At 38.9% G+C, this 16134-nt stretch overlaps 1 protein-coding gene across 5 annotated transcripts in view; it reads right to left on the bottom strand.

Moving 5' to 3' along the window:
- LOC133558345 (probable phosphatase phospho1) overlaps positions 1-9605 on the bottom strand; it is a 37311-nt gene extending 27706 nt beyond the window's left edge. For 3 of the 5 annotated variants that reach the window (XR_009807933.1, XR_009807934.1, XR_009807931.1), the window contains exons 1-3: positions 9473-9605; positions 2846-3652; positions 217-339 (exon numbers count right to left, since the gene is read on the bottom strand). Coding sequence is in view for 1 of the 5 variants with exons in the window: in XM_061909647.1 (XP_061765631.1) it covers positions 2891-3637 (747 nt within the window). In the remaining 4 variants the exon portion in view is untranslated. Of the gene's footprint in view, positions 1-216; positions 340-395; positions 3653-9472 lie in introns of those variants that run through there. The other 2 variants (XR_009807932.1, XM_061909647.1) reach the window with 2 other exon arrangements.
- Positions 9606-16134: the final 6529 nt, after the last annotated feature.

Here is a 16134-nt window from a genome sequence, read left to right as displayed (position 1 = left end):
GGTCCAAAGATCCTCTATATAATACAAGTACGTTCTGTTCTTAGAACAGGAACGCTGTGCTTTTTTTCAGGAATCTGCTACAAACATGCAGGTCAAAGATTCTCTGCAAGACAGGAGCGCACCGCCGCAAAAGACGCTACCGCAGTTGAATAGGCCTACCGTAATTCACATAAAACGTGAGCATGCATGCATGTTGTCTTTATCACGTGGCCTCACCATGGTCTTCTGTCCTTATCTGTCCAAACCACAAGAGTGACACGCCTCTGCATCTCTGGCTTTGAAAGAGTCACCGCATAAAGTAGCATTTTTTAGTGCACAATCCCGCTAATTTCACGTAGCCTGAGGGACACAAATGACAACACAATTGACGACATTAGCACAGATGGACACATGGCTGGTGACATGATGGCTTTATATTCCTTGTTGCACATTTCCGTGACATTGCACTCACATTAAAGCAAACAAGCAGAGCAAATAAAAGTCATGAAAAATATATTCCCTTATTTATCCATAAAACTCTTGTACATTATATTGCAGTCATTATTGCACATTGACAGGTTGCTCTTATTGTATTACACATATCACTCCTAGAGCAAATAAACAGTGAAAAAACATAATTCTGTCATTATTAGGACACATCGTCAACAATAGAGGAAAAAATTATTCGGGACACCCGGTCCTATACTTGCTATTGCAGACTACATTAAACACAAATATTGCTGGTAGTAATCATAGCAATACCGCACACGTGTTTGAGTCAGAGCCCAAAGTGCAAACACTGATGTTCCCTTTATGTGTGTGTGTGGGTGGTGTAGATTACACTGGTATTGTTCTCGATTACCTTTAGATTAGGTATCAGTGCGACTGTCACCTGAACTCAAGGGCAACATTTGATCTGCACTTGAATGAGGGACCTAGGGTCGTTGGACCTGAGTTTAAATGGTCCTCAGATCACAAAGCACCTTTGTTTCAATACTAAATGGTGATCGTTTGCTGAGATAAAGACATTGTCTACGAGGTGCTTGATCACACGACAATCACATAAACGATCACTTGTCCTGTGTGTCAACAGTAATACATATTGGTGCTTTTATCAGTAGGTGTGGCTTTGTGATTTGTGGTCTGGTTCGTTCATGCTAGGATTGTTCCTCATTTTTTCATGATCCGCAAAGTAGCACGCTCGCTGAGAAATATAAGGACAATATTTTTACGCGTTTGTTTAAAGAATATAAAAATAAAATGGTAGGGCTCTTGTCCATCTAACGTCAATTTCCACAAACCAGGAGGCAGCTAATTATTCTTGGCTTGTGGATTGTGACTGTAAAACTGCTCCAGAAACAAAAACGGTATGTTAAAGGAAGTAGCCTGCTCGCTAACAAGCGGATGGACAAAGGCTAATTAGATGTGTCATGATGTATTCTGCTTTCGTTAGAAAAAAATAGAATATAGCTTTTCTCTTTTGTGGCCTAAGTCACGCTGGAACTGATTAGCCCATACTCTCGAAAGACAGATAGAAAGGTCTTAGCATCTTACAGGAAGTAGCATGTTAGCTAACAAACAAACGGACAAATAGTAATTTGATTGTTTTTTTACTTCTGTTAAAATAAATATTGTACATTTTCTATGTTGTTGATTAAATTACAATAAAAAACAATCGTCCCCACCCCAAAAAGGCTAATTATAAGGTGTTATTATTGTCTTACCATGTTTACCATGAATTGATTAACGTGGATCCCGACTTAAACAAGTTGAAAAACTTATTCGGGTGTTACCATTTAGTGTTCAATTGTACTGAATATGTACTGTACTGTGCAATCTACTAATAAAAGTTTCAATCAATCAATCAGTCTGTAACACAGGAAGTAGCATGTTAGCTAGCAAACGAATGGACAAATACTAATTTGTTCAGGCACACATGACATTTAGTTACAGTATGTTAAAATAAATACTGTATATTTTCAATTTTGTCACCTAAATCACAATAAAACCAATCCCACCCCAGCCCAGATGGACAAATAAAGTTTTGTCATTGTCTGTAAACCTGGGAGTAGCATGTTCGCTAGCAAACGGATGGACAAATACTAATTTGATCAGTCACAATTTGATATTTAGTTATTTTAAAATAAATAATGTATATTTTCTATTTTGTTGCCTAAATCACAATAAAACCAATCCAACTAGAAGGAAAAATTATAGGTTTTGTCATTGTCTATAAACCAAGAAGTAGCATGTTAGCTAGTAAACGGACAGACAAATACTAATTTAATCATTCACATTTTTTTTCGTTCTGTTAAAATAGAGGATATATATCACCCAAGTCACAATAAAATCCATCCCACGCTGGCCCAGAAAGACAAATTAAACTGCCCGGTCATAGCCTGTAAACCAGGAATTAGCTTGCTAGCAAACGAATGGACAGACAAAGGCTAATTTGACCAGGCTCATATATTCTTACTTCTGCTTGCAAAAATACTGTATATTTTATATTTTGTCGCCTGAGTCGCAATAAAAAGATATTCCCTCAACCTCAGAGAGACCCGGTCATTTTTTGAAGAAATATTGTTTTCCCGTGGTGTGACTATTGATCAAACCATTCCTCCAATGAGGGAAAAACAGTATGTTCAGGTCGTCTGACTCGGAATTAGCCTGCAAGCTAACAAATGAACTGTTAAACACTAATTTTTATAATTGATTTTCTGCACTTAATGCGTAAAAAAAAAACGATATTCTGGGAGCTAGTTCTCTTTGTTGCCTAATGAAGAGTAAATATGGTTGCTAGTTTGCATTAGCAATTATAACAGTGAAAGAGTAATATAATATGTTTCAGTGATTAGAATGGACATACTTTATGTGAGCACCTTTTTGTTACAATTGTTGTTTTCCTCCGTCATCATCTTTCTTCCATGATCTTCTTCAAACAGTCCACTACGTCCTGGCCTCTGCTCCAGGGAACCATGTTGGTCTTAAACTTGCTTCCCTGGGACTCCAGCAGCAGCCTGTGCATGGGGAAGTCCTTCCTAGGGAAGGCCGTGTCCCGGGGCCCCAGGACTAGCAAGGGGCATATGTCATTGGCCCCGTCTCCAATGTAAAATACGCGTTGGAAGGAGGCGCCGCCGCGCTCCTTTTGACGGACAGTCAGGTATTCTCTCAGGATCACCTGCTTGCACATGTTGTCAGGGCAATGGGGGCACGAGTGTGCGTGGAAAGGCAGCAGCACGAGGCGGCCGTCATCGTCGAAGCTGGCCGGGTTAGTGAAGATCTTCCTGAAGAGGTGGCGCACCCCCGCCTGCTTCAGCCAGGTTTCGATGAAGTACATGTTGGCGTCCGAAACCACCGCCAGCTCAAAATCCTGCTGGTGGCTCTGCAGGAACTGCAGCAGGTTGAGGAGACCAGGAGTGGGAGGGATCTTTTCCACCGCCAATTGAATGGCGTCGGGGGAGACGCCCTGCTCGGACATGAAGGCCAAAATCTGCTGCATGTGCTCGTTGTAGTGGCCCTCGCGGTAGCTGTTTTTCAGCCAATCAGGAAGGTGCGGGTCCGGCAGCGCCTGCAGGACGGCGTCGTCGCTGTTCTCATTGACGATGGTCTCGTCAAAGTCGAACAAGACCAGGTAGCGTTGTTGTGGCTGGGATGTCATCTTCCTAATTAGGCTCTGGAAACATAAAGGAATGAATAATAAAGTTTGAATAAAGTGAATATTAATTCTGCCTTAAAGCAACTGGCCTATCAAATGTTCAGTAAAAAAATACGACCAATGGTGTTCTGATTTACATTACTGCTTACTAAAATCAAAAATCAATTAAGTTAATTGGCATAAGGGGCAGTTATGATTGAGCCCTCTGAATTCTGCCTAGCAACAAGTGGCAGACAAAAGGTGGAGTGTATCCAGAAAAAAATGATGTCGATCTACATTGCTGCATTCGCTTTATGAACCTGAAAGAGTGGCAGCACATCATAGTAGCTCCTTTGATTTCACTTTATTTTTGGTATTATTCTCAACTTTTCATGCTTTTTTTTATCACTTATTTATTTATTTATTTAAAAAAAATTTTTTTTACAATTGTTTTTAACATGGCTGTGCAGCACTTTGGAAACGTTATTGTTGTTTAAATGTGCTATATAAATAAAGTGGATTGGATTGGGGGGAACAATTTCCCTTGTGGATCAATAACGTTTGTCTAAGTCTCAGTCTATTGAAGTACAGTAAAAATATTGATTTGAAATATAAAAATAAATATTAATGTGAAATATATGAATATAAAATATATTAATATAAATATATATAAGTCCATTGGGCAGGGCAATTATGATTGAGCCCTTGCCAGCTCGCCCCCCCCCCCCCTGTCTTTACTTTTGTCTTTTTAAACAAAAGACAGCTACCATGACCACCCCCGAACTGTGAACCATCACTGTAGACACTTTTCACATTTAAATAAATAAATGATAAATGGGTTGTACTTGTATAGCGCTTTTCTACCTTCAAGGTACTCAAAGCGCTTTGACACTACTTCCACATTTACCCATTCACACACACATTCACACACAGATGGAGGGAGCTGCCATGCAAGGCGCCAACCAGCACCCATCAGGAGCAAGGGTGAAGTGTCTTGCTCAGGACACAACGGACGTGACGAGGTTGGTAGTAGGTGGGATTTGAACCAGGGCCCCTCGGGTTGCGCAGGGCCACTCTCCCACTGCGCCACGCCGTCCCATTTGATCACTAAAGACACTTTAACTGCTGCTGTGACCCAAGGTCACCTCCATATTTATACTGTTGACTGTCAATCAGAATGTGCAATAATGTTATGTTACTTACTGTGCCTTGTATATACTTTTTATTTTTATTTTTAGCTAAGTACCGTGCGACTTGTTGAAGGGTGGACTAGCATTGTACGGCAAACTGTCTGTTTAACTGTGCATTTGACAATAATTAATCTTGAATCTTGAATCTTTGAATTATTCAGTTCAGAGCCCACAAAGCATACATCTACACATCTACACCAGGAGGTGTAGATCCAAGGCCAAGAGGATTGTGAGGGACTCTAGCCACCCAAGCAACTGCCTCTTCTCACTGCTGCAGTCAGGCAAGGGCTACCGGAGTCTCATTGCCAAAACGGAGAGATTCAGGAGGAGCTTCTATCCCTAAGCCATCAGACTGCTTAACTGGACCGCTGATTAACGCGTATCAGAATTGCACAAAACCGCACGCACAAGATCACTTTATTTACCACTGTAATTACCGGACTACAATACTCTTCATTCAATGATTGTAAATGATGTAAAAACACTTTACTTGCCACTGTAATTACCGGACTACAATACTCTTAATTCAATGATTGTAAATAATTAAAAAATAATGTGAAAACAAGAGTATAAAGAAGTCACACTGTTCCGTTACCTTTGTTCATACTACTGTCACTACTCAACTGTAGACACCTAATATTTGTTGCTTCCTATACTGTACATACTGTATATATTGTTACACTGTTTGATCTTGCACTGGTACTGTATTTGACTACTGTACTTCTACTTGTACTGATACTTCTACCATAACTACTAGGGTTGCGAATCTTTGGGTGTCCCACGATTCGATTCAATATCGATTCTTGGGGTCGCAATTCGATAATATATCGATTTTTTCGATTCAACGCGATTCTAAAACAATATTTTTCCGATTCAAAACGATTCTGTATTCATTCAATACATAGGATTTCAGCAGGATCCACCCGTCTGCTGACATGTTAGGAAAGTAGTAGATTTTTTTTTTTTAAAAGCTTTTATAATTATAAAGGACAATGTTTTATCAACTGATTGCAATAATGTAAATTTGTTTTAACTATTAACGAACCAAAAATATGACTCATTTTATCTTTGTGAAAACATTGGACACAGTGTGTTGTCAAGCTTATGAGATGCCATGCAAGTGTAAGCCACTGTGACACTATTGTTCTTTTTTTTATTTTTTATAAAAGTCTAATGATAATGTCAATGAGGGATTTTTAATCACTGCTATGCTGAAATTATAACTAATATTGATACTGTTGTTGATAATATTCATTTTTGTTTCACTACTTTTGGTTTGTTCTGTGTCGTGTTTGTGTCTCCTCTAAATTGCTCTGTTTATTGCAGTTCTGAGTGTTGCTGGGTCAGGTTTGGTTTTGGAATTGGATTGCATTGTTATGCTATTGCTGTGTAGCGGTTTGTTGGATTGATTAAAAAAATAAAAAAATGTATTTAAAAAAAAAAAATTTAATCGATTTTGAATCGCACAACGTATTCAAATCGATTTTTCCCCACACCCTTAATAACTACTGTGACTTATTGTGCAACTTAATTATCTTACAATTAATGTACATCAGAGTTATTTAATTTTTGTATATTTTTGTATATAGTGTATTAGATTCTGCAACTAGTGTTTGGATCCCGCTGTACGCAATATCTGAAGAGCATGGAAAAAAGCATTTCACTGTGGTGTCGTCTGCATGTGACGGATAACTTTGAACCTTGAAAGCACCCACTGGCAGAATTGTAGTTCGGCGCCTATAGACTTAGATTTCCTTTTTATTGTCATTCAAATTTGAACTTTACAGTACAAATAAGAACAAAATTTTATTGCATTAGCTCTTGGTAGTGCAGGATAAAAAAAAATCAATAAGGTGCAGATATAAATAAATGGATTACTGTACAGATAAATATATTGCAGTTGTGCATATGCATCCAGGTTTATGGATGTGTGTAATATTGTCTTTTTTATTCCAGCTAGTTAATCCATTTTGGGGGAGTTGAGGGAATAATTTAATTATGATGCGTTCAAGAGTCTTACGGCCTGAGGGAAGAAGCTGTTACAGAACCTGGAGGTTCTGCTACGGAGGCTGCGGAACCTCTTCCTAGAGTCCAGCAGTGAAAACAGTCCTTGGTGGGGGTGGGAGGAGTCTTTGCAAATTTTCTGAGCCCTGGTCAGGCAGCGGCTTTTTGCGATCTCCTGGATAGGAGGAAGAGGAGTCCTGATAATCTTTTCCGCCGTCCTCACCACTGTCTGGAGACACTTCCAGTCTGAGGCATTTTCTCAGCCTGGAGCCAGAACCTATGTCCCAGGGGCTATAGATAATTTATTCGCGGGCCTTGACTTTGACATCCCTGGTGTGTAGCGTGTCCAGAAAAAATTAAATAAAATTGAAAAAAACGCTTCATTAACTGAGGAGGTTTATTTTTGTACAGAGGACTTGGCAGCTAAAACTAAGTTACATAATCCTGGAATGACTGCATGAATGTACTTGACATGTTTATGCCATGGCTTTATGCCAAACAAATGTATTTTGGCACATGCCCTTTTGATGTGAGGAAAGTCAAACGATAAACTGTTCAGTTTTTTTCTCTACAAGATAACATGAGGACGAGTGTCAATACAGGAGAGGGCGACTTTATTATTAAAGGCCTACTGAAACCCACAACTACCGACCACGCAGTTTGATAGTTTATACATCAATGATGAAATATTAACATTGCAACACATGCCAATACGGCCTTTTTAGTTCACTAAATTACAATTTTAAATTTCCCGCGGAGTTTCCAGTGGAAAACGTCGCGGAATGATGACGCGTATGATGATGCGTGTTTGTGACGTTATTGGTTGGAGGGGACATTTTAGCCCAGCACCAGTTACGGCTAAAAGTCGTCTCTTTTCATCGCATAATTACACAGTAATTTAGACATCTGAGTTGTTGAATCTTTTGCAATTTGTTCAATTAATAATGGAGACTATAAAGAAGAATGCTGTTGGTGGAAAGCGGTGGATTGCAGCTGCCTTTAGCACCGAAACACAGCCGCTGTTTCTTTGTTTGTTGTGAAGCTTTAACACAGAGCGGCCAAGCGAACATGTTTCTCTATGTCAACCAGCAAGTTTTTGGATGGGAAAATTGTGATATTAAGTCGGCTCTTACCGGATTGATTGATTGATTGATTGATACTTTTATTAGTAGATTGCGCAGTACAGTACATATTCCGTACAATTGACCACTAAATGGTAACACCAGAATAAGTTTTTCAACTTGTTTAAGTCGGGGTCCACGTTACACAGTACAAATATATACTATCAGCATAATACAGTCATCACACAAGTTAATCATCATAGTATGTACATTGAATTATTTACATTATTTACAATCCGGGGGGTGGGATGAGGAGCTTTGGTTGATATCAGAACTTCAGTCATCAACAATTGCATCAACAGAGAAATGTGGACATGTGGATTATGCGACCTCCTCCTATAGCTGTCAAAAAGGCAGCTGTGATCTTGGCTCCTCCATTGGCTTCTCTGAGAGACACTGGCATTCAGCGCAGCCCTCCGACTTTCAGGTATGACTTTATAATCTCACTAAAACACTATTAATACAATAAGCATATAAGGGATTTTCCAGAATTATCTTAGTAAACGTGTCTAATAACATCTGAATCGCTTACACTGGGGACGGCGTGGCGCAGTGGCAGAGTGGCCGTGTGAAACCCGAGGGTCCCTGGTTCAAATCCCACCTAGTACCAACCTCGTCACGTCCGTTGTGTCCTGAGCAAGACACTTAACCCTTGCTCCTGATGGGTGCTAGTTAGCGCCTTGCATGGCAGCTCCCTCCATCAGTGTGTGAATGTGTGTGTGTATGGGTAAATGTGGAAGTAGTGTCAAAGCGCTTTGAGTACCTTGAAGGTAGAAAAGCGCTATACAAGTACAACCCCTTTAATTTAATTTACACTGCCGTCGCCTTGTCTTTTTTTTTTTAGTGCTTCACTCTAACTTTCCTCATCCACAAATCTTTCATCCTCGCTCAAATTAATGGGGAAATCGTCGCTTTCTCGGTCCGAATTGCACTTGCTGCTGGTGGCTATGATTATAAACAATGTGAGGATGTGAGGAGCCCTACAACCGGTGACATCACGCGCACATCGTCTGCTACTTCCGGTACAGGCAAGACTTTTTTTATTAGCGACCAAAAGTTGCGAACTTTATCGTCGATGTTCTCTACTAAATCCTTTTAGCAAAAATATGGCAATATCGCGAAATGATCAAGTATGACACATAGAATGGACCTGCTATCCCCGTTTAAATAAGAAAAAATCTCATTTCAGTAGGCCTTTAATGTCCACTTGCATGTACTGTAGTCACACGAGCTGGGATAGTAAGATGCAGTGTAATTAATGCACAATGATGTTGTTATCTGTCTATAACTGCAAGCTTACACATATAGCAGCGCGCCAGTGTGCACTGTGTGCATTATTAATAGCAGCACATAACTGCACACTAAGTCATCTAATTATACACACGGCAGGGCTATTTTCGCATGCCAGGTCAACCACTGAAAGTCATCACAAGCCTCGCGCCAGCACGACCGTCGGGGATTAAAAACCTCACATTTTAAAATGGAGACGGAGGAGAGAAAAAAACAAAAGGCGAGAAAACAAGAAAAAAAAAAAGAGGCCTTACCAGACTGGTGGTGGTGGTGAGAAGCGGAGAGCCAGCAGCCGCATCCCAGTGACGCGGGGAGGTTTGTTAAAGGGGACTCTCCTCTACAACGCAAGCAGCAGCGGCGCGGTGGACATTCCCGTTAAAAAAAAAAAAGGAGCTTCCGTTAGGCCCTTTCAAATTAAAACAACTTCCGCTAAGACGCATTCAAATTAAAAGTTGCAATGCTTTTATGTACAGTATGTGGTTTAGGTTGATTGGCAACACTAAAATTGTCCCTAGTGTGTGAATGTTGTCTGTCTATCTGTGTTGGCCCTGCGATGAAGGGGCGACTTGTCCAGGGTGTACGCCGCCTTCCGTCCGAATGCAGCTGAGATAGGCTCCAGCACCCCCCGTGACCCCAAAAGGGACAAGCGTAGGAAATGGATGGATGGATGTGTTTTTTTTAATTATTTTTTGAATTTATTTATTTATTTACAGACAGACAACATATTGTATTTCATTATTGTTTAATTATATATATGTATATAGTCAAATATTTATTCCTGTAAACAAGTGGTTCTCAAATGGGGGTACACGTATCCCTCGGGGTACTTGAAGGTATGCCAAGGGGTACGTGAGATTTTTTTTAAATATTCTAAAAATAGCAACAATTCAAAAATCCTTTATAAATATATTTATTGAATAATACTTCAACAAAATATGAATGTAAGTTCATAAACTGTGAAAAGAAATGCAACAATGCAATATTCAGTGTTGACAGCTAGATTTTTTGTGGACATGTTACATAAATATTGATGTTAAAGATTTCTTTTTTTGTGAAGAAATGTTTAGAATTAAGTTGATGAATCCAGATGGATCTCTATTACAATCCCCAAAGAGGGCACTTTAAGTTGATGATTACTTCTATGTGTAGAAATCTTTATTTATAATTGAATCACTTGTGTATTTGTCAACAAGTTTTTAGTTATTTTTATATCTTTTTTTCCAAATAGTCCAAGAAAGACCACTACAAATTAGCAATATTTTGCACTGTTACACAATTTAATAAGTCAGAAACTGATCAATCAATCAATCAATCAATGTTTACTTATATAGCCCTAAATCACTAGTGTCTCAAAGGGCTGCACAAACCACTACGACATCCTCGGTAGGCCCACATAAGGGCAAGGAAAACTCACACCCAGTGGGACGTCGGTGACAATGATGACTATGAGAACCTTGGAGAGGAGGAAAGCAATGGATGTCGAGCGGGTCTAACATGATACTGTGAAAGTTCAATCCATAATGGATCCAACACAGTCGCAAGAGTCCATTCCAAAGCGGATCCAACACAGCAGCGAGAGTCCTGTTCATAGCGGAGCCAGCAGGAAACCATCCCAAGCGGAGGCGGATCAGCAGCACAGAGATGTCCCCAGCCGATACACAGGCGAGCAGTACATGGCCACCGGATCGGACCGGACCCCCTCCACAAGGGAGAGTGGGACATAGGAGAAAAAGAAAAGAAACGGCAGATCAACTGGTCTAAAAAGGGAGTCTATTTAAAGGCTAGAGTATACAAATGAGTTTTAAGGTGAGACTTAAATGCTTCTACTGAGGTGGCATCTCGAACTTTTACCGGGAGGGCATTCCAGAGTACTGGAGCCCATAGTGTTGTAATTTACTTCTTGATCTCTTTTTTCAACCAAAAAATGCTTTGCTCTGATTATGGGGTACTGGAATTAAAAAAATGTTCTCACTGAAAAAAGGTTGAGAACCACTGCTTTAAACAACACATTCGGATCATTCGTTCTAAGGGCTGGACTGTGCACCTTACCTCCTTTTGCACTAGTTTTCTTTCTTTTCTTCCCATGTTTTGCATATTTGCAGACTGTCGCACTAATACTGGAATTGCTTGTTGCATTGTACCTGTGAATAGTGACAATAAAAGGCATTCTATTCTATTCTACTGTGTTAATATCAGAGTCCACCCTGCAAAAAAAGCTCATCCCTATAGAAGCAAACAGCTTATAGACGGGGACCCACAGTTAAAACACACATCATCCTATAATAGATAAAATACAGTACAATACAATACATTTTGAAATCTACCCATTTAAGTCTCATCTTAAAACTCATCTGTATACTCTAGCCTTTAAATAGACCTCCTTTTTAGACCAGTTGATCTGCCGCTTCTTTTCTTTCTCCTATGTCCCCCCCTCCCTTGTGGAGGGGGTCCGGTCCGATGACCATGGATGAAGTACTGACTGTCCAGAGTCGAGACCCAGGATGGACCGCTCGCCTGTATCGGTTGGGGACATCTCTACGCTGCTGATCCGCTTGAGATGGTTTCCTGTGGACGGGACTCTCACTGCTGTCTTGGAGCCACTATGGATTGAACTTTCACAGTATCATGTTAGACCCGCTCGACATCCATTGCTTTCGGTCCCCTAGAGGGGGGGGGGGTTGCCCACATCTGAGGTCCTCTCCAAGGTTTCTCATAGTCAGCATTGTCACTGGCGTCCCACTGAATGTGAATTCTCCCTGCCCACTGGGTGTGAGTTTTCCTTGCCCTTTTGTGGGTTCTTCCGAGGATGTTGTAGTCGTAATGATTTGTGCAGTCCTTTGAGACATTTGTGATTTGGGGCTATATAAATAAACATTGATTGATTGATTGATTGAAACACCCATTTACAATTCCATTTATATATAAAAAAAAAAATCTTCAAATGCACCAAATCAGTCTTAATATCTATCCATCCATCCAGTTTCTACAGCTTGTCCCTTTTTGGAGTGGCGGGGGGTGCTGGAGCCTATCTCAGCTGCGTTCGGGCGGAAGGCGGAGTACACCCTGGACATGTTGCTACCTCATCACAGGGCCAACACAGATAGACAGACAACATTCACACACTAGGGCCAATTTAGTGTTGCCAATCAACCTATCCCCAGGTGCATGTCTTTGGAGGTGGGAGGAAGCCGGAGGGAACCCTCGCAGTCACATGCAAACTCCACACAGAAAGACCCCAGCTCGGGATTGAACTCAGGATTACTCAGGACCTTCGTATTGTGAGGCACATCCACTAACCCCTGTACCACCGTGTTGCCCAATCTCAATATTTTACCATTCAAATGTGATTAAAAGGTTGCATCTTGAAGATCTGTGATGCTCTCATCATACATACAGAGGTCAAGACCAAAATTATGGGACTAATGTGAATTCTTCAACCATAAGGGATGTGCTAAATGTACTCAGTGTAACGTCGTGATAAATTTAACTTAAAACGCTTTTTAAAAATGTTTAACGAATGTGATTCTTTTAAAGAGCTATCGATCTCAATCCAGATTATTGGGCCTCTACAAGCCATAGTAGAGCTTGTACACTTTAGATGACGATTTTTCCCTCTTAACAAAAGTTTACTTCTAGTGTTATAACTATAAGAAGTAGTGGTCACTGGAATGAGCTGGCAGAGTCTACAATTGAATCCATATACTAGGTTGTACATTAAACAAGCACTGTGGTATCCGATTGTAGCTGAGATAGGCGCCAGCGCCCCCCGCGACCCCGAAAGGGAATAAGCGGTAGAAAATGGATGGATGGATGTGGTATCTGTGTTGAAATATCATTACCATGATATTTTGAAATAAACATCACAAACAATAACAATACATATTTCCAGGCTCGGGCTTCACGGTGGCAGAGGGGTTAGTGCGTCTGCCTCACAATACGAAGGTCCTGCAGTCCTGGGTTCAAATCCAGGCTCGGGATCTTTCTGTGTGGAGTTTGCATGTTCTCCCCGTGAACGCGTGGGTTCCCTCCGGGTACTCCGGCTTCCTCCCACTTCCAAAGACATGCACCTGGGGATAGGTTGATTGGCAACACTAAATTGGCCCTAGTGTGTGAATGTGAGTGTGAATGTTGTCTGTCTATCTGTGTTGGCCCTGTGATGAGATGGCGACTTGTCCAGGGTGTACCCCGCCTTCCGCCCGATTGTAGCTGAGATAGGCGCCAGCGCCCCCCGCAACCCCAAAAAAGGGAATAAGCGGTAGAAAAAATGGAAAAATTTCCAGGCTCATTTAATTAAAAACAATAAATACACAGCATATATGGACCTAGTCAAAGATTACTGGATAAGAACATGACAAAGGAAAATATGACTTGAGGGTGCAATGGGCATTTTTATTTTTTGTCATTTGGGATTTCAACGGCCAGAAAAGTTTGGGAACGTAAGCCATATTTATATTTCAATGCATTTACGCCAGATCTTATTCATTCATCTGTTATCCTCTGTGTTTTTTTTTATACACTTTGATTTCTATTTTACTGTTTTAATTGATTTTACCCTTTAAAATTGTTTTTAATCTTATTTATTTTTATATTGTTATTTTTTTATATTGGTTTTATATTTATTTATTTTTTGTTTTTATTCAGTCATTGGTGAAGCATAATATTGTTTTTTTTTTTAAATATTGTTAACATAGCTGTGCAGCACTTTGGAAACGTTATTGTTGTTTAAATGTGCTATATTAAAAAAAAATAATAATAATAATAAAAGGTATTCACAGTGCTTCACTTATTCCACATGTTAATACAATATTGTAGCCCGAATCACAAATGAATTCCTTTATCTCCTCAAAATTCTAAACACATCACCTCATAGGTAAGTAAATGTAAGTACAATCTTATTTATGTAGCACTTCTCACAGAGGGAGCTGGCAAGGAGCTTCACATGGTTAAAATACAATCAGTACAATCCAAATTAGCATATAATAGAGACATTGCAATTAAATAATACATATGAAATAATTAAACATTATAATATATACTATGATTTTTTAATAAGTGTTTTCGATAAACAGAAATTCGATGTACATATGTCTTCATGTACCATAAAAAAATGACGTGATTTCATATTACAATAAGCCTGTAACATAGAAAATGTGCAAAAAAAAAGTGAATCACTGTAAATACTTTCTGGATAGGCTCCAGCACACCCCGTGACCCCGAAAGGGACAAGCGGTGAAAAAATGGATGGATAGACTGTAAACTAGTGCAGTATTTTAACACAGTATTACAGGAGTAGAAGTAGAAATTGCTGGTTTTGCATCAGCAATTCCTATTGCCCTACAATGAATTGATTTACGTGGACCCCGACTTAAACAAGTTGAAAAACTTAGTGCAATCTACTAATAAAAGTTTCAACCCCCAAAAAAAACTAATTGCAAAGTTTCAATTACTGCTGACTAAATTAAAAGGGCAGCTGCGCTATCTAGCGGCCATGTTAGTGAACTGCAGTTTTATCGACACTATTAAATGTCGGAAAATGGTCTAAGCTCAAAAAGCAAATGCATTTTTTTGCTCCATTCAGTGATAATAAAATGTGAAAATGTTCAATGACATGTATGGAGATAATACACTGTTAATATATATTTTCACAGTGAAAATTAATCTGTGCGTTTTTTAGTAACAGTTGTACTGGCATTGATCATATATATATATTCATATATATATATATATATATATATATATATATATATATATATATATATATATATATATACATACATATATATACATACATATATATACATACATACCTATATATATATATATATATATAAATACATACATATATATATATATATATATATATATATATACATACATACATATATATAAATACACGCACGCACGCACGCACGCACGCACACACACACACACACACACACACACACACACACACACACACACACACACACACACACACACACACACACACACACACACACACACACACACACACACACAGTACAGGCAAAACGTTTGGACACAGCTTCTCATTTCAATATGTTTTCTTTATTTTTATGACTATTTACACGCACGCACACACACACACACACACACACACACACACACACACACACACACACACACACACACACACACACACACACACACACACACACACACACACACACACTCACACAGTACAGGCAAAACGTTTGGACACAGCTTCTCATTTCAATATGTTTTCTTTATTTTTATGGCTATTTACATTGTAGATTATCACCGAAGGCATCAAAACAATGTGAAGTGAAACCCCTTTCAGGTGACTACCTCTTGAAGCTCATCGAGAGAATGCCAAGAGTGTGCAAAACAGTAATCAGAGCAAAGGGTGGCTATTTTGAAGGAACTAGAATATAAAACATGTTTTCAGTTGTTTCACCTTTTTTTGTTAAGTACATAACTCCACAAGTGTTCATTCATAGTTTTGATGCCTTCAGTGACAATCTACATTGTAAATAATCATGAAAATAAAGAAAACCCATTGAATGAGGTGTGTCCAAACTTTTGGCCTGTACTGTATATATATATATATATATATATATATATATATATATATATATATATATATATAAAAGAATAATATAAGTACAATTATTGATAATTAATATTAATTAGTACTATTAATATATTATTATTAATATAATATTTATATACATATATACTGTATATTATATAAAATATTCTTAACACATTTTGAAAAACATACTGATATGTGTTTGTCAATGTCACTTTTCAGATTGATATTTTTAATATTTTATACTGTCTTTTTCAGTACCAATATTTATACATATTTGTAATTAGTTTCTGTTCTAAAACTTATTGGCAGTGTTCTGGTTCTGCAGAAATATATATATAAAGT

Source organism: Nerophis ophidion, linkage group LG08 (assembly GCF_033978795.1).
Source record: "Nerophis ophidion isolate RoL-2023_Sa linkage group LG08, RoL_Noph_v1.0, whole genome shotgun sequence".
Classification (NCBI taxonomy): domain Eukaryota; kingdom Metazoa; phylum Chordata; class Actinopteri; order Syngnathiformes; family Syngnathidae; genus Nerophis; species Nerophis ophidion.
This window is presented reverse-complemented; position numbering and strand designations above follow the sequence as displayed.